Source organism: Bombina bombina, chromosome 12 (genome assembly GCF_027579735.1).
Source record: "Bombina bombina isolate aBomBom1 chromosome 12, aBomBom1.pri, whole genome shotgun sequence".
NCBI lineage: Eukaryota > Metazoa > Chordata > Amphibia > Anura > Bombinatoridae > Bombina > Bombina bombina.
In genome coordinates, this window is record NC_069510.1 from 89,626,022 (window position 1) to 89,653,592 (window position 27,571).

Below are 27,571 nucleotides of genomic sequence, written 5' to 3' on the forward strand. Positions count from 1 at the left end.
TTGGGCACATCATTACTTTTATTCTTAAAAAATAATTTTTCAAAATTTTAATGTAGTTTTATTTTTATGTAATACACGTGTAATATGTTATATATAATAACCATATTATAGTTTTTTGTAATATGAATTCCATACTACAATGGCATTGAAAACAGTTTATATAAAATACATATGTGTGTGTGTATATATATATATATATATATATATATATTGTTTTTTTATTTGTTTGTCAATACCACTGCTACTTAACACTGAATCATTGTGTAACATTTTAAATAAGGTAAATTAAAACCTATGTATTAGTGCTTGTATACTTTTGGAATTTTTTAATCTCCTCTGTGTGTGTGTGTGTGTGTATGTATGTATATATATATATATATTTGTGTGTCTATATATATATTATATATATATATATATATGTGTGTGTGTGTTTTATATACTGTGTGTATATGTATATATATATATATATATATATATATATGTGTGTCTATATATATATTATATATATATATACATATGTGTGTGTGTTTTATATACTGTGTGTGTATGTATATATATATATATATATATATATATATTTGTGTCTATATATATTTTATATATATATATATATATATATATATATATATACATGTATGTATGTGTGTTTTATTTACTGTGTGTGTGTGTCTTGACTACCCTCTAGAAATTTATTTTTACTTACAGTATATAGCCACACAATTTTTTAAATTTTTTCATCTATACATAAACATTCTATGGTACAGTAGTCTGTATAGCACAGCTCATATCAATTGATACCTGAAATATATGAATTGTACCAGTTTAGCAAACTACTGGAAATCTTAACTTGTACTAAATTGGTGCTTGTTTTGGATTCCATTTAGCAAATATCACATTCAATAAACCAATAAAGCAATGCCTTACAGTCTAATCATGCTTAATATGTCAAATGCAGGGATTGTAGGCTTAACTAGATAAATTAATACGTGCTCGCTGACAATGCAGTTATTTATCATTCTTCACATTTCCTCTTGTAATCCTTAATACAAAATCAGTTCGGCATAACCCCCTGACATAAGGAATATCCAATCTGTAAAGCTAATGAAACACATAAATATTTGTATAAAACCTTCTGCTGTCTGCAGGATATTTAAATCCGTTTTGTCACTTGCCAAATCGTTTGAGCTCCCTGCCTAGAAAATCTGCTCTCTGGCTGATTATTACTGTATCATAATGTTTATTTATATTAGGCAATTAATACAGATTTCTTGTATTAAGACAGTGCATTGTTTAGAGTAAGAAGACCTGGTCTTAACTTATAAGTTTAATATTGTGAAACACCCTTGACCCTCAAAACAATCCTTTATGTAAAGGTGGATGAATGAATATAATTAACATTTATATGACGGTGGAAGAATGAATATAAATATCCTCTATGTAAAGGTGGAATAATTAATATAAATAACCTCTAGGTATCGGTGGAAAAATGAATATAAATAATCTCTTTGTAAAGGTGGAAGATCAAATATAAATGCCATATAGACAATCTCAGAATAACATCTCTTACACAAATTATCCAAGCACATGACATTGTTTTATATTGAAGAAATATCTTGATTTTCGTGAATATCGTGATTAAATGTAGCACTGCATTTTTATGTTTAAAGTAGCAATTGTCGTAGAATGTACATGGCCAAGATATATATCTAACCTTGCTTGAAAAGTAATAAAATATATGAAAATGTATTTCCCATAATGCTCTTAGTCAGAGGATGAATTTCAAGAATGGCGCATCAAAGTGTCTTAGATGCAATATACAGTCTGTTGCAGGTTGTCACATTTAGTAAAATAAATATGTAGTTGATGTCATCTTGTTACTTTCTGTGCATCGCTGTTAACCTTCCAATGATCCTCAAAACTGACTTCTAGGGTAACATATGGGCACTTAGTAGCTGCCTCTATGAAAGAAAGAAATTTGGTGGCCTCTGATGCTGTCTACTCTACTTAGATGGGCTGAGAAAGTTTTACTTAGATGACAAGAGGCAGAGAGACATTGAGATTAGGATTCTTGGCTGATAGCGTTGTCACCTGGAAGCTTTTGAGGGCACAGATCCATGGCAGCAGGCATGGAAGGGCAGAACCCAAGTGAAGTTGGTGTTATGCTGGAGCAACCTGGCTACTAGAAACTGAAGACACCTGAGTAGACCCAGCCGAGGCAGAAGCATCATCATCATCACCCAATGGATTCTTCCCACAGAAGATAAACTTCATTATGCAGGTACGGAACTAAAGGAAATAATATTTGTTAAAGGGACATTAAACGAACAAATAAAGTTCCCATAAAGGCCTAGATTACAAGTGGAGCGCTATTGATAGCACTGTCAGCTCTCTCAAGATTGCACGATTGCACTAAGATTAGCACATAACCTGTTTTTACACATCCATGGTAAATAGCAGAAAAAAACAGAGCTAAATGTTGGTCAAATTTCAAGTTGTGAGTTATGTGTTGTACTTGAGCGCAACACATAACAGCGCTTAAAAAGTTAGCGCAACTTGAGACTTGAAGTAAAGTGGGCACAATAACAGTATCACAAAACACATGTAAAACATCTTAAAATAAAATAAAGTATTACATATATATATATATATATATATATATATATAGTCAATGGTGGTGCAGCACTCACGGTAACTTATTCAGTAGAAATCTTCTGCCCAGGGTGCACTTAAGGTATAATACAGACATCTAAAAATGAAGGCACTCACCGGGTCTTAAACAACAAGTTTTTCTTTAATAAAGTGACATTTCGGGGTTACCCCTGTCTTCAGACAAACATATGTATGTATATATATATATATATATGTAAAATATAATATATAAATATTTTAAATACATGTTTAAAAAAAGGATATGGTAAATGTCAAGGTATTTAACAGGCTCAAATATATATTATAAATAAATAGATAGAATAAAATGATATTTTTAACTTTATATACACAGATCTATATCTGAGTGAAAAACAAAGCTATTACAAGTATTTCTTAATGCGCCTTTGGCTTTAGCACACTTGGCTTAGAGCACCTTGGCTAGTGTACGAGCGAAACCCAGAACAGGCTTTTGTAGCGCGCCCAATGGAAGTCTACTGTGAGAGGGAATTGCTGCACTTCCAGATGTTAGCGCACCCGAGGCTAAAAAATATTTTCATTTCAACTTAACGCAAAGATAGGAGCGCTATTGATTTAACTTGCACAGTGTTAGCAAACAATGGCGCTAATATTTTTGCATTCCACTGATGATCTAGCCCATAATGTTTAATTGACTGTACAAAAATAAAACTTTATGCATTCAAATTTTGGATGATGTTTTTTTGTATTGCCACCAGAGAGGGTGTAATTTATTATCCAGGATGCAAAGCCGTTACTCTGCAACATACTACAAAGTGGTTGCTTGATCAGTGCACTGGCTTATTAATGTCTGTCTCTAATTGGCCATTGCCAAGGAGATAAGATAGACATACTCGAGAGTCTTTGTAAGGGTTGTCCATTGACTGAAAATTGCTTTCTTGAGTCAAAATACTCTTTCCTATATATGTATAAGTGCCTAACAGGTGGCAAAAATGATGCGCAGAATTAATTTTCATACTCTATGGTAGAAGACATTCAGATTTAAAAATAATTTAAGAAAAAAAGATTGTTGATGTCAAACAAGTGAAGGAAAATCACATTACTCACTCCAGAGGCCATCACGGGTAAGTCTTATTGGAAGAGACATTCAAATGCAGACATAAGATGCTCTAATTTGTAAAAACATAAAGGGTCAGATTACTAGTGGAGCCCTATCTTAATGCACGCTGTAAAGGGGCAAAATTCCAGTTTACGTGCGCACGTTAAATAACCAGCCATAAGTGGCTGGTTAATGCGATATTAACAGTAATGGTAGGTTACAGTAATGGTAGGATTTTTATTTTTTAAAGATAAGGTTAGATTTTTTTTTAATTTCTCAGGTAAGTTTTTATTTTTGTAAAGGTAGGGTTAGTCTATATTTAACTTAGGGGGTGTCTGGTTAGGAGGTTTAGATGTAAGTGGGTTACTTTGCGTTGGGGGGCCTCGCAGTTTAGGGGTTAATAGTTTAGGTTACTTCGTAATGTAGGGGGCTGGTGGTTTAGGGGTTAATAATGTGGGTTACTTCATGATGCCGGGGGCTGGCAGTTTAGGGGTTAATAGTGTAGGTTACTTTGCAATTATAGGGCTGGCGGTTTAGGGGTTAATAGTGTAGGTTACTTTGTGATGTGGGGGGCTGGTAGTTTAGGGGTTAATAGTGTAGGTTACTTTGCGATGTGGGGGGCTGGCTGTTTAGGGGATAATAGTGTAGGTTATTTTGCGATGTGGGGGGCTGGCGGTTTACGGGTTAAAAGTTTAGTTTAGTGCAACTGTTTCCTCTGGACCAACTCTTTACGCAGCCTTTCAGGTCACGTAAAACGTTTTAGCAGTAAATGCGATTTACTTTTACCTTGCAATACAAGTGCACATTAAAAGCTCAATGCTGATCATAGAAAACATGGGGAACGTAAATTATTGCGAGTTCATGCAAACAAATTTGTGGTCATTTTAACAGCGTGACACTTGTAATATGGATTTGAGTACACCTTGATTTTGCAATTGCATTTACGTCCCTCGTGCTAATGCTAGCACTCCACTCCTAAATTAGCGCATAATCTGAAATCATTTTTATATTTGTGTTCTAAAATAAAGTTTTGGTGTGTATCTAGTCTAGAGCATATGGTGTAAGCTGTATCAAAGATGTCCTGCAAAATATGTCAACCAAACTGCTCGTTGCTCACCTGTCTGTTCATTAAGATGTAGATAAATGGGTTGTAGACTGTAGATGCCTTGGAAAATACAGATGGAATAGAAGCCAAACGTAGGTCAAACAGCTCCCCACGATGAGTCACAGCCCATAGGGCAAATGAGGCGTAGGGGAGCCAGCATACAAGAAAACCAGCAACCATCATTATCACCATCCTGGTCACCTCTCTCTCAGCTTTCTGGGTGGTAGCCGACTGCTCCTGCTGCTTAGCAACCTACAAAGGATGCAATAGTGTTTACTGCAAGCATTAAACTCTGACAGTGACTAAATCCATAGCCGGAAACTTTGAAGTGATAGTAAACTTTCACATTGGCCTAAACAGATCCTGAATGTTAGCGACATTTTATTTGGCGTTTAATTAATCAGTTGTAACTTACTTTTTAATGTAGCGCTGAAATTCAACTGACTAAACATTAGTACTTCCCATTGTCATCCTCCTATCTCTTTCTGTGTGTTTCTCACCTGTCCTTTTTATTTTTATTTTCTAGATTTCCCTTCTTCTCTCTCAAACATTCTCTTTCGTCTGTCTTTGTCATTAAAGCCTACTCAGCATACTGTTTGTCTACGGCAGTATTTAACTATGTAAATATGCCGTCTATTAGGATGGATAACTAGCGCTATATAACTGGCAATACTACTCACATTCTCTGTTGTCAGTTTCCAGCCCTCACCTCCCCTAAAAGCAGATGAAATTCCAATCTGTCATCCAATCTCATCCGCTACATAATCCTCACAGCTAATGCCAAATTTCTCTCCTCAACTAAAGATTAGCTCGCTAAAGAAATAGGGAGAGGAACTTGTTATTTAACTCTTTATCCACCGGATAAATCCAGTAAAGATTTTTTTATTAACACTTTGTTTAAAAAAAATACGGGAAAACAAAACGAAGAGACACTGTAAAGCTCATTTGCATATCTTTACCCAGAATCCCCTACCTCAGAAAGCTTTCAGGGAAATCACCTAAATTTTAGCAAAGAATTCCAAGAGAAAGAGCAAAATTTGATAACAGAAGTAAACTGGTAAAATTTTTATTTTTAAAAGGATAGTAAACACCAAAAATGTTATTTTAAAAAGATAGATAATCCCTTTATTTACCATTCCCTAGTTTACACTTTTTACCTCTGTGATTACCTTGTTTCTAAGGGGTCCATTTGTCATTGTGCGGACGGACATGATCCGCTATAGCGAATTATGTCCGCCGCACATCGATAAATGCCGTCAGCATACGCTGTCGGCATTTATCATTGCACCAACAGTTCTTGTGAACTGCTGGTGCAATGCCGCCCCCTGCAGATTTGCGCTAGCAGGGGGTGTCAATCAGCCCGATCGTACATGATCGGGCGGATTGCTATATGCCGCCTCAGAGACTGCTGCTTCTTAACTCCTGTTTCCGGCGAGCCTGAAGGCTTGCGCGGAAACAACGGGAACAGGAGCCATTCGGCCCTTGTTAAATAGACCCCAAATCCATTGCCGACTGCCTCCTTATCTTAAATCTTCTGATAGACTTGCATTTCATGCAATTAGTGCTGACTCTTAAATAACTCCATATGCAAAGGCACAATGTTATCTATATGAAACACATGAACTAACACCCTCTAGCTGTCAAAAACTGTCAAATGCATTCAGATGAGAGGTAGACTTCAAGGGCTTAGAAATTAGCATATGAGCCTATCTAGGTTTAGCTTTCAACTAAGAATACCAAGAAAACAAAGCAAATTTGATGATAAAAGTAAATTAGAAAATTGTTTAAAATTACATACCCTATCCTATCATGAACGTTTCATTTGGACTTTACTATCCCTTTAACTATATGCTTTATCTGAATTGTGAAAGTTTCTGTTTCACTTTCGTTTTCCAATAAAAACAAAAATTATTATGAATTTCTTACAGCGTGGAGGGTGAGGAGCAGGCGTCCATATGAAAACACAATGATGGTCAGAGGGAATCCAAAGCAGAAGCAGAAGAGGAAAAGCACATAGGATTCATTGTTCCATTTGTTGTTTATGGTATACCAGTCTGGTCCGCAGGAGCACTGCAAGCCTTCAGGGATGTACCTGTACAGAGATACAAGAGGCAAGTAAGGAGAGGTCGGCCCAACCATTATCATGGCCTGCGTCCAATCAGGTGTCTGCTCAGGGTGATTGAAAATCCCAGAATTCCTACTGACAGAGACACTGATGTGCGCTGTACAGCGAGTATAGATATAAAAGGAAATCAGCTCCTAGAACGTCTCCCTTTATTAAAGCCTATTTAAAAAAAACCTACTCTAAAAATTGCCCTTGAAAGGGCATTTGGTAGGACATTTCCCTAAAGTTATTTTTGCCCATTAAAAAAACCCTGTTCTAAAAAAATACTATCCTAAAAAAAACTAAGCTAAAAAGAAAAAACCCTATCCAAAAAAAAGGAATTCCCTGAAAAGGCCATTTAGTTGGGCATTGCTCTAAAGTTATTTCAGCTCTTTTGCAAGTCAAAAAAAACAACATATTCTAAAAAAAAATAGTAACGAAAACCCAGCTTCTGACTGTCCAGCTGTTTTAAGTAGCCTACTATGTCCCTGATTTCCCCAACCCCCTTTCAAAAAACATTGCAGATTCTGCCCTGAGCAACCCACTTACCACCATCATTGGGCTGCAGCAACACCCTCATATCCCCTGACCTCTCCATTGTACAACCAAGCCACTCATAGCTATAACGCAAGTGTTTTAGCCTGTGACGCAACAATCCATTCCGCACTCAAAAAATGACTTTTGAGTGCAGGATTTTCATACCGCTGTATTACAGGTTGTGCATTCCGGCTAAAATGCTTGCATTATGGTCTATACCGCCGCAATCCATTCCGCGATCTGAGACCAGTAGTAATGGATTTTGCGACACAAAAATGTTTCACAAAACTCATAACTAAAATGTTACAAAGTAGACTAACACCCCTAAACCGCCACTTATTAACACCTAATCAGCCGCCCGCCCATATCGCCAACACTATACAAAGCTATTAACCCCTAAACCGTCAGCCCAAACAAAAACTTAACACTAACCCCTGGAAATCTACTCACAGTTCCTGAATTCCGGACTTCCATCTTGTTCCAGGCGGCGAGAAGTCTTCAGCCAGGTGGCATCATCTTCCTCCATCGCGGGGGCATCTTCTATCTTCATCCCGGTGGCGCAGAGCTGTGGCGGCGCAGAGCTGTCCAGGACTGGCAGCGACATCCAGCGTGGAACATCGCCGCCTGTCCTGGACTGCTCCTCACTGCCACAGCTCCACGCCACCGGGATGAAGATAGAAGATGCATCCGTGATGGAGGAAGATGTCGCCTCCTGGATAAAGATGGATGTCCGGACTCCAGGAACTGTAAGTAGATTTCCTGGGGTTAGTGTTAGGTTTTTTTTTGGGTGTTTTTTTTTTTTAATTAGGGCTTTTTTCTTTTAATGGGCAGTAAAAGAGCTGAATGCCCTTTTAAGGGCAATGCCCATACAAATGCCCCTTTAGAGGCAATGCGGCATATGTATCAAGCTCTGAATGGAGCTTGATGCCCCGTGTTTCTGGGAGCCTGCAGGCTCGCCAGAAACAGCAGTTATGAAGCAGCGGTCACAAAGACCGCTGCTCCATAACCTGTCCGCCTGCTCTGAGCAGGTGGACAGACATCGCCGGAAATCAACCTGATCAAGTACAATCGGGTTAATTGACACCCCCTGCTGGCGGCCCATTGGCCGCAAGTCTGCAGGGGGCGGCGTTGCACCAACAGCTCTTGTGAGCTGCTGGTGCAATGCTGAATACGGGGAGCGTATTGCTCGCCGTATTCAGCGAGGTCTGGCGGACCTGATCCGCACTGTCGGATCAGGTCCGCCAGACCTTGATAACTAGAGTCCATTGGGTAGCTTAGGATTTTTTAGTGTTAGGTTTTTTTTATTTTGGGGGTTGGTTGGGTGGGGAGTTTTACTTTTAGGGGGGACTTAGTAATGTTTTAAGGTAAAAGTGCTGTTTAACTTAGGGTAATGCCCTACAAAAGGCCTTTTTAATGTCTATTGGTAGTTTATTGATGTTAGGGGGTGTTTTTTTTTTATAGGGCTATTAGATTAGGTGTAATTTTTATTATTTTGGATAATTTTGTTTATTATTTTTGTCATCTTAGTGTGTTTTTTTATTTCCATAATTTTAGCATTTTTATTTTTTGGTAATGTTAGATTTTATTTATATTTTTGTACTGTTTTAAATGTGTAATTTTTATTTTTTATTTTATTTTCTTAAAATAGTTATATTTGGTTAATTTATAGTTTACATTTTTTAGTTATTTCAAGATAGATATATTGTAAATTAAATTTAGGGGGGTGTTAGGTTTAGGGGTTAATAGTTTCATTTAGTGATTTGCGATGTGGGGGCCAGCGGTTTAGGGGTTAATACGTTTAGTTTAGTTTATTAGTAGCGATGTGGGGGGTTGCAGTTTAGGGGTTAATAACTTTAAATAGTGTCAGCGATGTCAGGCGGCGGATTAGGGGTGTCTAGACTAGGGGGTTATGTTAGGGTGTTAGGTTTTAACATAACTTTCTTTTCCCCATAAACATCAATGGGGATTGCGTTACAGCAATCGCATTCCGCAATCGCAGGTGCACGAGCACGTAAAGTCAAGCCTTGGGTTTTGTGCGGTATGGAGCTACAACAAGAGAAAGTTTTTTAGTAACTTGTAATGGCAGTTCTATGAAGAGTGTGCTAACGCTAATTTTTTGCCTTATTTACGCACCCGGTATAGCGCAAAACTTGCAATCTTGGTGCATGTTTATTATCTGGATGGTTACAACAAATAATAGCCCTCAGTGACCACCTGATACAAATATAAGTATTTAACCATTCAACTGAAAGAATAGATTTCTTCATTTTTGGTCACCTACTAGACAGGTTAGTTATTGATATAGCAATCACCTGATGTGATCGTGTAAAGAATGAAAGCAGCAATGAAGAATGTGTAAGTGCCACAAGTTACAGAAATTCATTGCTTTACTTTTGCTGACAACAAAAAGTTTTATTATTACTCTATCAGCTAATATACAAGTTTTGCGTAATGGTGTGGTACGGTTATACCGCTGAAAAATTGACCATTGCGCATGGAATGGCCGGTAACGCATATTACGAGTCACGGCGTTATGGGCTGTAACAGATGCATTTTAGCCTTAACGCAACCCTCCATTCCACACTGAAAAAATGACGTTTGAATGCAGGATTTTCCATAGTGCCATATTACAGGTTGTTGCAATCTGGCTAAAATGCTTGCGTTATAGCCTATACTGACACAAGCCTTTTCGCGATCTGAGACCAGTAGTTATGGATTTTTCTAAACAAAAATGTTTCACAAAACTCATAACTAAAATGTTACAAAGTACACTAGCACCCATAAACTACCTATTAACCCCTAAACTGCCACCCTCCCGCATCGCAAAAACTATATTAAACCTATTAACCCCTAATCTGCCGCCCACCCACATCGCCGACACTAAAATAAACCTATTAACCCCTAAACCGCCGACCCCCCCACATCGCCAACACTAAATAAATCTATTAACCCCTAAACTGCCAGCCCCCCACATCGCAACTAATAAACTAAACCTATTAACCCCTAAACCGACGGCCCCCCACATTGCAAAACACTAAATTAAACTAATAACCCCTAAACCTAACACCCCCCTAACTTTAAATTAAAAGTTACAATATAACTAAAGGGACAGTCAACACCAGAATTTTTGTTGTTTTAAAAGATAGATAATCCCTTAATGACCCATTCCCCAGTTTTGCATAACCAACACAGTTATAATAATACACGTTTTATCTCTGTGATTACTTTGTATCTAATGCCTATGCAGACTGCCCCCTTATTTCAGTTCTTTTGACAGACTTGCATTTTAGCCAATCAGTGCTCACTCCTCTGTAAATTCACGTGCATGAGCTCAATGTTATCTATATGAAACACATGAACTAACGCCCTCTAGTGGTGAAAACTGTCTAAGAAATTAGCATATGAACCTCCTAGGTTTAGCTTTCAACTAAGAGAACAAAGCAAAATTAGTGATAAAAGTAAATTGGAAAGTTGTTTAAAATTACATGCCCTATTTGAACCATGAAAGTTATTTTTGGACTTGACTGTTCCTTTAAAATAAATAAAAACTTACCTGTGAAATAAAAATAAACCTTACATTAAACTATAAATTAACCTAACATAACTATTCTGATAAAATAAAAAAACTACCAATTAAATATCCTAAATTACATAAATAAAAAAACCTAACACTACGAAAAAATAAAAAACCTAAATTGCAAATTTAAATAAACCTAATACTACGAAAAAATAAATATAAAAATCTAACATTATTTTTTGTAATCTTAGAGTTTTTTATTTTTCGTATTTTTAGTGTTTATTATTTTTTGTAATGTTAGATTTTTAATTTTTTTTCGTAGTATTAGGTTTATTTTAATTTGTAATTTTTTTTTTTCGTAGTGTTTCTGTGTGTGTGTGTGAGTTTAGGTCTGTGTGTAAATGAGTGTGTGTGAGTATGAGTCTGTGTGTGCATGAGTGTGTGCATGCATTAGTCTGTATTTGTCTGAACATGTGAATGTCTGTGTGAAATTGTGTGTGTTTATGAGGTTGTGTATCTGTGTGTATATGGATGTGTGAGTGTATGTGTCTATGCATGTATGTGTATGAATGTGTGAGTGTATGTGTCTGTGCATTTATATGTATGAATGTGTGAGTGTATGTGTCTATGCATGTATGTTTATAAATGTGTGAGTTTATGTGTCTATGCATGCATGTATGTGTATGAATGTGTGAGTGTATTTGTCTATGCATGTATGTGTATGAATGTGTGAGTGTATGTGTCTATGCATGTATGTGTATGAATGTGTGAGTGTATGTGTCTATGCATGTATGTGTATGAATGTGTGAGTGTATGTGTCTATGCATGTATGCGTCTATGTATGTATGTGTATGTGTCTATGCATGTATGTGTATGAATGTGTGAGTGTATGTGTCTATGCATGTATGTGTATGAATGTGTGAGTGTATGTGTCTATGCATGTATGTGTATGAATATGTGAGTGTATATGTCTATGCATGTATGTGTATGAATGTGTGAGTGTATGTGTCTATGCATGTATGTGTATGAATGTAAGAGTGTATGTGTCTATGCATGTATGTGTATAAATGTGTGAGTGTATGTGTCTATGCATGTATGTGTATGAATGTGTAAGTGTATGTGTCTATGCATGTATGCGTCTATGTATGTATGTGTATGTGTCTATGCATGTATGTGTATGAATGTGTGAGTGTATGTGTCTATGCATGTATGTGTATGAATGTGTGAGTGTATGTGTCTATGCATGTATGTGTATGAATATGTGAGTGTATGTGTCTATGCATGTATGTGTATGAATGTGTAAGTGTATGTGTCTATGCATGTATGCGTCTATGTATGTATGTGTATGTGTCTATGCATGTATGTGTATGAATGTGTGAGTGTATGTGTCTATGCATGTATGTGTATGAATGTGTAAGTGTATGTGTCTATGCATGTATGCGTCTATGTATGTATGTGTATGTGTCTATGCATGTATGTGTATGAATGTGTGAGTGTATATGTCTATGCATGTATGTGTATGAATGTGTGAGTGTATATGTCTATGCATGTATGTGTATGAATGTGTGAGTGTATGTGTCTATGCATGTATGTGTATGAATGTGTGAGTGTATGTGTCTATGCATGTATGTGTATGAATGTGTGAGTGTATGTGTCTATGCATGTATGTGTATGAATGTGTGAGTGTATGTGTCTATGCATGTATGTGTATGAATGTGTGAGTGTATGTGTCTATGCATGTATGTGTATGAATGTGTGAGTGTATATGTCTATGCATGTATGTGTATGAATGTGTGAGTGTATATGTCTATGCATGTATGTGTATGAATGTGTGAGTGTATGTGTCTATGCATGTATGTGTATGTGTCTATGCATGTATGTGTATGTGTCTATGCATGTATGTGTATGAATGTGTGAGTGTATGTGTATATGTATGTGTCTATGCATGTATGTGTATGAATGTGTGAGTGTATGTGTCTATGCATGTATGTGTATGAATGTGTGAGTGTATGTGTTTATGCATGTATGTGTATGAATGTGTGAGTGTATGTGTCTATGCATGTATGTGTATGAATGTGTGAGTGTATATGTCTATGCATGTATGTGTATGAATGTGTGAGTGTATGTGTCTATGCATGTATGTGTATGAATGTGTGAGTGTATGTCTCTATGCATGTATGTGTATGAATGTGTGAGTGTATGTGTCTATGCATGTATGTGTATGAATGTGTGAGTGTATGTGTCTATGCATGTATGTGTATGTGTCTATGCATGTATGTGTATGAATGTGTAAGTGTATGTGTCTATGCATGTATGTGTATGTGTCTATGCATGTATGTGTATGAATGTGTGAGTCTATGTGTATATGTATGTGTATGTGTCTATGCATGTATGTGTATGAATGTGTGAGTGTATGTGTCTATGCATGTATGTGTATAAATGTGTGAGTGTATGTGTCTATGCATGTATGTGTATGAATGTGTGAGTGTATATGTCTATGCATGTATGTGTATGAATGTGTGAGTGTATATGTCTATGCATGTATGTGTATGAATGTGTGAGTGTATGTGTCTATGCATGTATGTGTATGAATGTGTGAGTGTATGTGTCTATGCATGTATGTGTATGACGGTGTGAGTGTATGTGTCTATGCATGTATGTGTATGAATGTGTGAGTGTATGTGTCTATGCATGTATGTGTATGAATGTGTAAGTGTATGTGTCTATGCATGTATGTGTATGAATGTGTGAGTGTATGTGTCTATGCATGTATGTTTATGAATGTGTGAGTGTATATGTCTATGCATGTATGTGTATGAATGTGTGAGTGTATGTGTCTATGCATGTATGTGTATGAATGTGTGAGTGTATGTGTCTATGCATGTATGCGTCTATGTATGTATGTGTATGTGTCTATGCATGTATGTGTATGAATGTGTGAGTGTATGTGTATGAATGTGTGAGTGTATGTGTCTATGCATGTATGTGTATAAATGTGTGAGTGTATGTGTCTATGCATGTATGTGTATGAATGTGTAAGTGTATGTGTCTATGCATGTATGCGTCTATGTATGTATGTGTATGTGTCTATGCATGTATGTGTATGAATGTGTGAGTGTATGTGTCTATGCATGTATGTGTATGAATGTGTGAGTGTATGTGTCTATGCATGTATGTGTATGAATGTGTGAGTGTATGTGTCTATGCATGTATGTGTATGAATGTGTGAGTGTATGTGTATGAATGTGTGAGTGTATGTGTCTATGCATGTATGTGTATAAATGTGTGAGTGTATGTGTCTATGCATGTATGTGTATGAATGTGTAAGTGTATGTGTCTATGCATGTATGCGTCTATGTATGTATGTGTATGTGTCTATGCATGTATGTGTATGAATGTGTGAGTGTATGTGTCTATGCATGTATGTGTATGAATGTGTGAGTGTATGTGTCTATGCATGTATGTGTATGAATGTGTGAGTGTATGTGTCTATGCATGTATGTGTATGAATGTGTAAGTGTATGTGTCTATGCATGTATGCGTCTATGTATGTATGTGTATGTGTCTATGCATGTATGTGTATGAATGTGTGAGTGTATGTGTCTATGCATGTATGTGTATGAATGTAAGAGTGTATGTGTCTATGCATGTATGTGTATAAATGTGTGAGTGTGTGTGTCTATGCATGTATGTGTATGAATGTGTAAGTGTATGTGTCTATGCATGTATGCGTCTATGTATGTATGTGTATGTGTCTATGCATGTATGTGTATGAATGTGTGAGTGTATGTGTCTATGCATGTATGTGTATGAATGTGTGAGTGTATGTGTCTATGCATGTATGTGTATGAATATGTGAGTGTATGTGTCTATGCATGTATGTGTATGAATGTGTAAGTGTATGTGTCTATGCATGTATGCGTCTATGTATGTATGTGTATGTGTCTATGCATGTATGTGTATGAATGTGTGAGTGTATGTGTCTATGCATGTATGTGTATGAATGTGTAAGTGTATGTGTCTATGCATGTATGCGTCTATGTATGTATGTGTATGTGTCTATGCATGTATGTGTATGAATGTGTGAGTGTATATGTCTATGCATGTATGTGTATGAATGTGTGAGTGTATATGTCTATGCATGTATGTGTATGAATGTGTGAGTGTATGTGTCTATGCATGTATGTGTATGAATGTGTGAGTGTATGTGTCTATGCATGTATGTGTATGAATGTGTGAGTGTATGTGTCTATGCATGTATGTGTATGAATGTGTGAGTGTATGTGTCTATGCATGTATGTGTATGAATGTGTGAGTGTATATGTCTATGCATGTATGTGTATGTGTCTATGCATGTATGTGTATGAATGTGTGAGTGTATATGTCTATGCATGTATGTGTATGAATGTGTGAGTGTATGTGTCTATGCATGTATGTGTATGAATGTGTGAGTGTATATGTCTATGCATGTATGTGTATGAATGTGTGAGTGTATGTGTCTATGCATGTATGTGTATGAATGTGTGAGTGTATATGTCTATGCATGTATGTGTATGAATGTGTGAGTGTATGTGTCTATGCATGTATGTGTATGAATGTGTGAGTGTATGTGTCTATGCATGTATGTGTATGAATGTGTGAGTGTATGTGTCTATGCATGTATGTGTATGAATGTGTGAGTGTATGTGTCTATGCCTGTATGTGTATGAATGTGTGAGTATGTGGGTGTACGTGTACATGTGGCTTGGAGTACGGCGTTATGCCGTAACATGTCAGCCTGTGATTTATTTTTCCTTAACTAACTCAGTTTTACCCCGGGGGTCACTTGACCCTGTTTTAATGTATATCCAATAAATTAATTTTACCTATTAAATGAATGTGTGAGTGTATGTGTCTATGCATGTATGTGTATGAATGTGTGAGTGTATGTGTCTATGCATGTATGTGTATGAATATGTGAGTGTATGTGTCTATGCATGTATGTGTATGAATGTGTGAGTGTATGTGTCTATGCATGTATGTGTATGAATGTGTAAGTGTATGTGTCTATGCATGTATGCGTCTATGTATGTATGTGTATGTGTCTATGCATGTATGTGTATGAATGTGTGAGTGTATGTGTCTATGCATGTATGTGTATGAATGTGTAAGTGTATGTGTCTATGCATGTATGCGTCTATGTATGTATGTGTATGTGTCTATGCATGTATGTGTATGAATGTGTGAGTGTATATGTCTATGCATGTATGTGTATGAATGTGTGAGTGTATATGTCTATGCATGTATGTGTATGAATGTGTGAGTGTATGTGTCTATGCATGTATGTGTATGAATGTGTGAGTGTATGTGTCTATGCATGTATGTGTATGAATGTGTGAGTGTATGTGTCTATGCATGTATGTGTATGAATGTGTGAGTGTATGTGTCTATGCATGTATGTGTATGAATGTGTGAGTGTATATGTCTATGCATGTATGTGTATGTGTCTATGCATGTATGTGTATGAATGTGTGAGTGTATATGTCTATGCATGTATGTGTATGAATGTGTGAGTGTATGTGTCTATGCATGTATGTGTATGAATGTGTGAGTGTATATGTCTATGCATGTATGTGTATGAATGTGTGAGTGTATGTGTCTATGCATGTATGTGTATGAATGTGTGAGTGTATATGTCTATGCATGTATGTGTATGAATGTGTGAGTGTATGTGTCTATGCATGTATGTGTATGAATGTGTGAGTGTATGTGTCTATGCATGTATGTGTATGAATGTGTGAGTGTATGTGTCTATGCATGTATGTGTATGAATGTGTGAGTGTATGTGTCTATGCCTGTATGTGTATGAATGTGTGAGTATGTGGGTGTACGTGTACATGTGGCTTGGAGTACGGCGTTATGCCGTAACATGTCAGCCTGTGATTTATTTTTCCTTAACTAACTCAGTTTTACCCCGGGGGTCACTTGACCCTGTTTTAATGTATATCCAATAAATTAATTTTACCTATTAAATGAATGTGTGAGTGTATGTGTCTATGCATGTATGTGTATGAATGTGTGAGTGTATGTGTCTATGCATGTATGTGTATGAATATGTGAGTGTATGTGTCTATGCATGTATGTGTATGAATGTGTAAGTGTATGTGTCTATGCATGTATGCGTCTATGTATGTATGTGTATGTGTCTATGCATGTATGTGTATGAATGTGTGAGTGTATGTGTCTATGCATGTATGTGTATGAATGTGTGAGTGTATGTGTCTATGCCTGTATGTGTATGAATGTGTGAGTATGTGGGTGTACGTGTACATGTGGCTTGGAGTACGGCGTTATGCCGTAACATGTCAGCCTGTGATTTATTTTTCCTTAACTAACTCAGTTTTACCCCGGGGGTCACTTGACCCTGTTTTAATGTATATCCAATAAATTAATTTTACCTATTGTACACTCGGTGCTCCTATATTTTTTGTTATTTGTACGTGTATATGAGTGAGTGTGTATATGAGTGAGTGTGTATATGAGTGAGTGTGTATATGAGTGAGTGTGTATATGAGTGAGTGTGTATATGAGTAAGTGTGTATATGAGTGAGTGTGTATATGAGTGAGTGTGTATATGAGTAAGTGTGTATATGAGTGAGTGTGTATATGAGTGAGTGTGTATATGAGTAAGTGTGTATATGAGTGAGTGTGTATATGAGTGTGTATATGAGTGAGTGTGTATATGAGTGAGTGTGTATATGAGTGAGTGTGTATATGAGTGAGTGTGTATATGAGTAAGTGTGTATATGAGTGAGTGTGTATATGAGTGAGTGTGTATATGAGTGAGTGTGTATATGAGTGAGTGTGTATTTGAGTGAGTGTGTATATGAGTGAGTGTGTATATGAGTGAGTGTGTATATGAGTGAGTGTGTATATGAGTGAGTGTGTATATGAGTGTGTATATGAGTGAGTGTGTATATGAGTAAGTGTGTATATGAGTGAGTGTGTATATGAGTGAGTGTGTATATGAGTGAGTGTGTATATGAGTGAGTGAGTGTGTGAATTAGTATGTGTAAATTACTCGGTGAATAAAATGATAATGTGCAGAATCTCTGCCTCCATAATAAATATAATATATACCTGCTCCAGCCCAGCAGTGGGGGTGTGGCTGCCACTAGGGCGATCACCCATGTCAAGACACAGCCTGTTACAGCATGGGTCTCCCGGAATGTGAAGGCTCCCATAGGTTTGCAGATCACCAGGAACCTTTCAAAGGCCACTACAGCCAAAGACCACAGGCTGACCATTCCTGCAATGAGCAAATTACACCGTGATTAGAGCTTCTGATGGCAAACTGAGTTTCACTATTATGTAAAAGGGGATTGTTCGGGTTGGGGTCCCTATCAAGGAACTCATGATATCGTTTTTTGGAAATACGTGCGAAGATAATAATTGATAACCTTTGTAGGAACACAATGGGCTTCATGATCAAGCTCTAGACAAACAACTTGTCCAACTGAGGTTTGGGAGAGAGCAGCCTCAGCCCTCGTTTAAAGGGATTTGAAACCCAAAAATTGTCTTTTGTGATTCGGGCAGAGCATACAATTTAAAAAAAGTTTCCCATTTACTTCTTTTATCAAATTTGCAATGTTCCCATGATATTCTGTGTTAAAGAGATACCTAGGTAGGCATCTGGAGCACTACATAGCAGGAAATAGTGCTGACAACTAGTGCTCTTGCAAATGGATGACATTCTTGTAAAACCGCTGCCGTATAGTGCTCCAGAAATGTATCCGCTCCTAAGCTTATGTCCCTGCTTTTCAACAAAAATGACCAAGAGAACGAAGAAAAAAATGAAAATAGAAGTTGGAAATTTCTTTAAAATCGCATGCTCTATCTGAATCGTAAGAGAAAAAATTTGGGTTTCATATCCCTTTAAGATTGCACAAGCAAATCCTGCCCCCCGTTGTCAAGCATCCTGAACCTCTGAGGCAGTGGATAGGTCAGAAAACTGCAGCCGTATGACCGCTGCTTCTTAACGTGCACTGCAAGCGCTGTGGGAGGGACTATCCTGATTCAGATGGAGCATACAGTTTAAATAGACTTTCCAATTTACTTCCATTATCAAATTGTGCACAGTTTTTTTTTATATATGCACACTTTATGAGGCACCAACTCCTACTGAACATGTGCAACAGTTCACAGTGTATACATACAGTATGTGAGTGTGTGATTGGCTGATGGCTGTCACATGCTATAGTGGGCCGGCAAATTGAAGTCAATTTGTTCTGACTAAGCTCTCCTCCCTGGTAAGATGATCTAAGACTTCTTGTCAATAAGGTGCAGTTCCTCAAATTATTTTATAACGTTAGCCTGATAGCTGTTTATCTAGCCATATAGGGCTCGATTTATCAAGCCTTCTCCTGCTCTTCGACTGCAGGTTCTCACAGGAGAACCTGAAGTCCATATTTATGAAGCCGCGGTCATCCATATTTATAAAGCAGCTTCCTATCCTCTTCTCCACCTCTTAGGTGGAGAATTTAAATCTCCCCGGTCTCATCCAACTGGGAAGATTGACAGCTCTTGCCCGCGCGTGATTGGCTGTGTGCGGGCAGGGGGCGGCATTGTACAAGAGCGCAAAATAGCGCTCTTGTGCAATGCTGAATTCTGCCAACGGAATATGTACACCCAAGTCTGCCGACGCTTGATAAATCGAGCCCATAGGGTTCGGGATGTGAAGGAGACACACATATATTGCAATAAAATGCTTAATAGAAGCCCTCAAAGATTTTGCATTATCTCTCCATGCCGGCGTGATTTTGATCATCAGGCCCTAAGTGCTATTGCACTGTATTTTTATTGTGCACTTATTGATTAAGCAGTTCTACTGTATTTATTGGTCCTGAACCTCTCACACATGCTCACCACAGCTGCATTTGGTTTAGTATAATCACTAGTTGCCTTAAGTCTGTTGCTAAGGACTAAGTCTGTGAGTGATTGGTGAGTGCTCCGCCTCCACGGAGCAGATTCCCTAATGTAAAACATTAACTACTGTGCATAAAACAGCTAGAAGCCACATCTCTTTTTAGTTGCTCTTTTACTTGCGAGACTTCTACATTTCTCTTTCTTAAACAGTCTGTTTCATTGTTGTAATTAACAAAATAACTAAGCAGTGGGTTATACTTTTTAGAAATAATTGTTATATGTATTATTCATAATTTTAAAAAGGGTTTTAGCTTTTATTTTTATTTTTCACTTCATTTGTGAAATGTCCATTACTTTCTGTCAAGGGACAAGAAGGATGCGGTCTCTACAGGAAGGCTTATCTACCATGATGTTATAAATCTTGAGTTGGTTTACTTTTCAGATAATGCTAGAGAGACAGCAAATCTGTTTTGAGAAGAGGCAGAATGTAACTTAAAGGGACAGTCAAGTCCAAAAAAAACTTTCATGTTTCAAATAGGGCATGTAATTTTAAACAACTTTCCAATTTACTTTTATCACCAATTTTGTTTTGTTCTCTTGGTATTCTTAGTTGAAAGCTAAACCTAGGAAGGCTCATATGATAATTTCTAAGCCCTTGAAGGCCGCCTCTAATCACATGCTTTTGTATTTGCTTTTCACAACAGGGGAGAGCTAGTTCCTGTAAGCCATATAGATAACACTGTGAGCACGCCTGTGAATTGTGGCAGACACTGCACTAATTGGCTAAAATGAAAGTCAATAGATAATAAATAAAATGTTATGTGATCAGGGGGCTGTCAGAAGATGCTTAGATACAAGGTAATCACAGAGGTAAAAAGTATATTAATATAACCGTGGTGGCTGTGCAAAACTGGGGAATGGGTAATAAAAAGATTATCTATCTTTTAAAGCAACAAAAATTCTGGTGTTGACTGTCCCTTTAATGCCTTAGGGTAGTGGCTACAATGAAAAATTTTGCGATGAAACAAGTAAGTTGTTTGCTGTTTTACACAGTCCTTTTCTTTTTATGTGTACTTTGATTTAACATATTTGTTTTTACTAAAGGAACACTGTTTTATATCCCTTTAAGCAGCATAGCAATATAATGTGTGTTATATTGTTGAACAAAGACAAGTCGGAGCACATGTATGTAATGTATGTAATACAAGCTTCCTTGGAGTTATTTATGAGTCAGCAATGATTGGTTAAAATTCAAGTCTGGCAAAAGAACTGACACAAGGAGACAGTCTGCAGAGGCTTAGATACAAGGTAATCAAAGAGGTAAAAAGTATATTAATATAACAGTATTGGTTATGCAAAACTGGGGAATGGGTAATAAAGGTGTTATCTATCTTTTTAAACAATAAAAATTATGGAGTAGACTGTCCCTTTAAAGTCTGTAAAAATGAGCATTAATGTATTGTTTAGTTTTGAAAAGAAGCATTTTCCAATATACATATATTAGCAAAAAATCTAATAAATGATGTGACTGTTTTAGTGACACATTTTACAGTACACAGAGCAAACGTACCTAATCCCCATGTACTCTTATTTAAATACCACACCTGCTGAGAGAGATAGGGGTGGTATGTATTCATCAACATAAGCTAAGTCACACAATGTATTCTCCCTGGGAGTGTTTAAATGCAGTACATACGCTAGGGAGATGTGCAATTCATGTCAGTTATATAGAGTCAGATTACAAGTGGCACACTAACAGATTTTTAACTGCACTCAAAGTAAACTTTTAACACTGGCAGGATAGCATGCGTATTACAAATTACTTCAGATATCACGACCGCGTCAACTTCTCCCCATAGGGATCAATTTATCAATGTGCGAGCGGACATGTGAACCGTTGTAGCGGATCATGTCCGCCGCACATCGATAAATGCCAATAGCATACGCTTTTGGCATTTATCATTGCACAAGCATTTCTAGTGAAATGCTTGTGCAATGCAGCCCCCCGCACATTCACGGCCAATCGGCCGATAGCAGGGGGTGTCAATCAACCCGATCGTATCCGATCAGGCTGATTGCTGTCTGCCGCCTCAGAAGTGGCGGATGAGTTAAGGAGCAGCGTTCTTAAGACCGCTGCTTCTTAACACCTGTTTCTGGCGAGCCTGAAGGTTCGCGCGGAAACAGGTGAATACGGGGCATGATATATCAGCCCCATAGACTTCAGTATAGCCCACTGTTAAAAAACAAACAAAAAACAACAAGCATTAGACCAACTGCACTAAACCCCAAGGTAGCTATGAATATTTTACATTCCAATTTTCTTTACATAGAAGAACATTTTCTTTTTATTTAATATAAAAAAATTATAATATATATATAGGGTTGCCAGGTGTCCAGTATTCAACCGGACAGTCCATTTTGCAGGCTGTCCAGTAAAATTTTCACAAAGAAATATGGTTCACTTAACTGTCCAGTTTTTTAAAGTCCCTGTGTCGTAGCTAAATGCAAAAGGGCTCCGAGGCCTCAATGCAGTACAAATACGGAGCAGAAAAAAATGTGGGGGCCATCAAGGGGGTCAAATCACTGTTTGCATGTGTTATGCCAGCAGCTAAAGATGTAAAATTATTGATTTGTATGTTACAGGCAGCCAAGGGGTAAAATGACTGCTCAGTTGTGAAAAATATACATGTAGGATCAAGAACGGGGCTAAGGTAGAGTTTTTGGGAGGCATTGTGTGACCCCACCTACCATTGTGCATAGTCCCCAACAGATTGTCTAATATTTTTTGTGGAGGACAGCTGGCAACTCTATATATATAATGATTTTTAAAAATATATATCTATATGAATATATACAGGAATAGATATATAAATATATATATATAGAAATATTTATTGAAAATACAAAGAACATTTTCTTCTAAGTGAATAACATTGAAATCTAAAAAATATTTTTTGTTTAAATGTATTTGAGTGTAAAGGGTTCCAAAGTTTGTATATACGTATTTGTGTGTGTGTGTGTGTGTGTGTATATATATATATATATATATATATATATATACCAGAGCCGAAATACCAGGCAATTCCTCTCAGAACAAGGAACACAGCAACCCTAGACAATCGTTTTGTCCTTCATTGGGCATCGTCAGTGAGGTGTAGCCATATTCCTCTAAGCAGTAGCACACTGAGCAAGGAGTCCACGTCTGGTTGCCCCTTTTTCCCATAGGGAGACTAAATACACACAGAGAGAAGCACACTCACAGGAACGAACAACTGGCTCAATACTATTGTTAGCCTGTTCTATGGTGATTTACCACCTGGGTGCAGCTTCTTTTAGCCCAGTAATGCTTTTCACAGAGAAGAACTTTCCTGTATATCAGTCTGATCCCGCCTATTAAGGTCAGTCCAGCACCGAAATACCAGGCAATTCCTCTCTGAACAAGGAACACAGCAATCCCAGACGATCATTCGGCCTTCATTGGGCAACCAGACGTGGACTACATGCTCAGTGTGCTTAGAGGAATATGGCTACACCTCACTGACGAGGCCCAATGAAGGCCGAAACGATCATCTGGGGTTGCTGTGTTCCTTGTTCAGAGAGGAATTGCCTAGTATTTCGGCGCTGGACTGACCGTAATAGGCGGGATCAGACTGATATACTACAGGAAAGTTCTACTCTGTGAAAAGCATTACTGGGCTAAAAGAAGCTGCACCCAGGTGGTAGATCGCCATAGAACAGGCTAACAATGGTATTGAGCCAGTTGTTCGTTCCTGTGAGTGCACTTCTTTCTGTATATATATATATATATATATATATATATTAATTTATATGTGTATAAGTGGGGGTACTCACCTGTACTGAGTACCACCACCTCTGCCATACATTTTTTTTGAGTACCAGCAAAAAAATTTCATACAAAAAAGCACTGTGTGTGTATATATATATATATATATATATTATAGCCCTTTCCAGTCAAATACCTTGTCATATACCTTTTAACCCTTAAAAATATTTAATATAAATATTAAAACATTTTTTTATAAGGGTTAAAAGGTATATGGTATATGACAAGGTATTTGACTAGAAAGGGCTATATATATATATATATATATATATATATATATATATATATATATATATATATATATTATAGCCCTTTCCAGTCAAATACTTTGTCATATACCTTTTAACCCTTATAAAGAAATGTTTTAATATTTATATTAAATATTTTTATCAGAAAGTATATATATGAGAGTAATAGTTTATTTTAATGTATTTATGTTGTGTTTGGTGCAACTTTTTCTTTAAACCCTACACCTTACGCAAGGTCTTCAGGAATAATTTTGTTAGCACGGTCGCAATATTATTTATTGCGTCCCATGCTAACAATAGCACACCACTTGTAAGTTAGTCTCGTATTCTAATATAAAATCTAACAAAGACTGGACAGTATAATCTGATACTGATTGAAAATGTACCCTACTATGAGAAACTTGTAATCACTCTATATAGCTGGTAACAAAAATCTTTATTATGTTATATTTAGCAAAGGCCAGTTAAAAATGGAGCAATATATGCAATGTGTCTACAATATATACAAGAGCAAAAATCATAATTAAACATAAAAATACATTTGTTTTAAAGGCTATTTACTATTATTTAAACCTACTAGTACATCTCACAAACAATCACCATTAGCAGGTATCAGAAATTAGACTGTTTAATGAATCATATTATTTAAAGAGCCTAGAATGGTATCCATACCAGGGCTGGGTCTAGAGTGTTGGACATGTAAAAGAAGCAATGTATTAACATTTTTGGTTTTTGAAACACAGATTTTTGGTTTTTGAAAAACAGATGTTTCAGTGCTAAACAAAATGGTTTTATATTTGTGGAACATGTTACTGTTCTCTATTTTTATATAAATCACTAACCTCTCATCCCATGGACCAGTTGAGTTCAAACATGTGCTTCCTGTTAGTTGAAATATCAGTTTAACTCACTGGTTTTTAATCCTGTCCTCAGGCCTCCCCAACAGGCCAGGTTTTCAGGATAACCTTGGATGAGAGCAGGTAAAATAACCACGTTTACTAATCAGATGATTATTTCACCTGTGCTTCAGTTTAGGAATCCTAAAAATGTAGCCTATTAGGGAGGCATGAGGACAGGTTTGAAAACCAGTAATTTAACCTGAGAAATGTTAAGGGTAAAAAGTAAACCATGTTAAAATAGTATGATGTTAAAATAGCACAACATATATATTTTTTTGCATTTAATATGTGGGGTGCTGTACCATCCCATAATACCCTCCAGAGCCATCATTGCTCCATACGTTGCTGAGGATAAGGATGCACTGGGGGAAGAGAGTACAAATTAAAAATTCAACATTTTGGTTAAAATAGTCTGGTGAAACTCATAACTTCATCTCCAATATTCTTAGTGTAGCTACTTACCTCCCAGTGTTGCTGTAAAGCCTTCTATTTTGCATGCCAAGGTTCCCAGAGAGAAATACATCTGAGAGAAGCTGTAGAATGCCATGGTAGACCCAAAGCAGACTACTACAAGGTTGGCAACCGCCAAGTTTACCAGAATGTAGTTAAGGTGTGAGCGAAGCTTCTTATACTTGATTGTGCAGATGACGGTCAACATGTTGAGGGGAAAGCCGAAAATAATTGTGAATAACATAAAGGCTGACATACTCATAAAGATGCCCGGAGTGCCCAAATGTGTCTGGGGTACCAGGAATGGGCTCAATGCTGTTATGTTGTTGGTTTCTAGGGGAATAGGGATGTAGAACTCATCTGGCATCTCCATTCTTAAATCTGGGCGGCCTTTGCTCATCTTGGATGTTAGGTAGTTAGTATCAAAAGGAAAAAATGGAAAACTTTAAACCTGTGATGTACAACAGGCCACAAACACTAGGGACATAAAACGATGACAAGTATCTACACTCAATGGCCCTGGTACTGCCAGTGAGCTTATGCCCTTTAGTACAAAGGGGGAGAGTATAAGTGTCTTTTATACCTGAGAAAGGAAGAAAAGGTCTGGCAATGGACCCAATTATTCTTTTCCTTCTAATCTTATTTAAGAACTAAAATCCAAGCTTAATGGTTTATCCGACCGCTGAATCAATAGCATGGTGGAATTGCATGGGAAGGTGGCAAGGGATAATCTTTCTGGCAATCTCCTTTTATTGTCACTTAATCAGCAGCAGAGGGCTTTAATCAGCCCTGATTAAGATACTTTGCAAGCATTCTTGTAGGCCTACATAAACTGTAAGGTAGTTTATATTATCCAAACGAAATTAATAATATTAGTCTTGGGAAGAGTTATAAATATGCACTAAATGTTAAATAGATTCAAGATACTTTTCACTGCAACAGGACTCTGGGAAAAACTAGTAATGTTGGTTATATTCCTGATTTTACAGTAAAAATTGTTTTTATTTTAATATAATAACATTTAAGTTTAAGGAGAAATATATTAAAAAACAGACAAGTTTCAGCACATACTAGAAAAAAATGTCACTCTATTATTATTGTTTATTTTTATTGTGCCTTGTCTTCTTCCTTGGTACTAAATAGATGATACAGAGTTGAGCGCTATTTAACACTCCCGCTTGAGCGTTAACGTAAGCCTTTTGCGCTCGTCGGGTTGCGCTCTTATTATGAGTTGAAAGTAGACTGTTTTCGCTCTCTCACTAACCCAATGGGCGCAAAAAGCAAGTTAGAATATTGCGTGCGCGTTCACGTATTACCCCATAGAAGTAAATGGAGCAAAAAAAGTGGGAAAAAACAGCCTACTTGCGCACAAACCTGATCCCATGTTCTCATGTGAGCTAACTCGACTTGAAAATATGAATATATCACATTCCAATGTTCTTCACATAGAAGAATATGTTCTATTTATTCATAAATAAATCTTTCTACATATATCTGATGGAATTTTGGTAAAATATATATCTCTACCTATATATATATATATATATATATATATATATATATCACACAGAGAAAGTCCAGCACTCACTTACAAGCTCTCAGCTAAGAATAAAAGCACAAATGGAAGGGTTAGTTACCACATTTGGCCAAATGGGACAAGCCCAGGTACCACGTCAAGGTCCCTTCCAAAAACCTGGGACCCTAAAACAGCCACACAATGCAAGCTCTCAATTCAACAAACTGGGAACAAGTGAAGGGTGCACAGGTTTATGTAATCACCCCAGACATATACAAAACACGGAAGGGGACTGCACTCTCAGACCGGACCGGGTACACATCCCATGACCCTGGAACATGCTCAGCCCTGGGTGCTCACTGGCACTCACAGGAAGCTGTGCTGTCCCCAGAGTCACAGGCAGTCAACCCCAGACAGGTCTGGGTGCAAGAACCATAGGGAAAATGACAAAACAAATTAATACAACACACAGAGATAATTGCTCTGTGTATGCTCGGATACGATCGGGTTGATTGACACCCCCTGCTAGCGGAATCTGCAGGGGGCAGCATTGCACCAGCAATTCACCAGAACTACTATCACGCCTTGGATTGAGCAAAGGCAACATCTAACCAATCCCATGCCGATATTCAACCTATCCTACATTCAAGCCAAGCTGATATTCAACCAATCCTACGCTTTGGATTGAGCAAAACCGAAAACGTACCAATCCCACGCCTAGGA

At 37.2% G+C, this 27,571-nt stretch overlaps 1 protein-coding gene across 1 annotated transcript; it reads right to left on the reverse strand.

Annotated features, from left to right (window-relative positions):
- Window positions 1-2,157: 2,157 nt before the first annotated feature.
- Window positions 2,158-25,732, reverse strand: LOC128643183 (blue-sensitive opsin-like). Its single transcript, XM_053696156.1, has 5 exons — window positions 25,345-25,732; window positions 18,107-18,275; window positions 6,756-6,921; window positions 4,842-5,081; window positions 2,158-2,286 (listed from the first exon to the last, which is right to left on the reverse strand). Exons 1-5 carry the CDS (start codon window positions 25,730-25,732, stop codon window positions 2,158-2,160), a joined length of 1,092 nt encoding a protein of 363 aa, XP_053552131.1.
- Between the last annotated feature and the right edge of the window lie 1,839 nt (window positions 25,733-27,571).

Coding starts and splice junctions, on each gene's coding strand:
- LOC128643183 (XM_053696156.1), bottom strand. CDS start 25,732: ATGAGCAAAGGCCGCCCAGATTTAAGAATGGAGATGCCAGATGAGTTC. Junction 5,082..6,755: donor TGCTCCTCACCCTCCACGCT/GTAAGAAATTCA, acceptor CATCCTTTGTAG/GTTGCTAAGCAGCAGGAGCA. Junction 2,287..4,841: donor ACATCTTAATGAACAGACAG/GTGAGCAACGAG, acceptor TATTTCCTTTAG/TTCCGTACCTGCATAATGAA.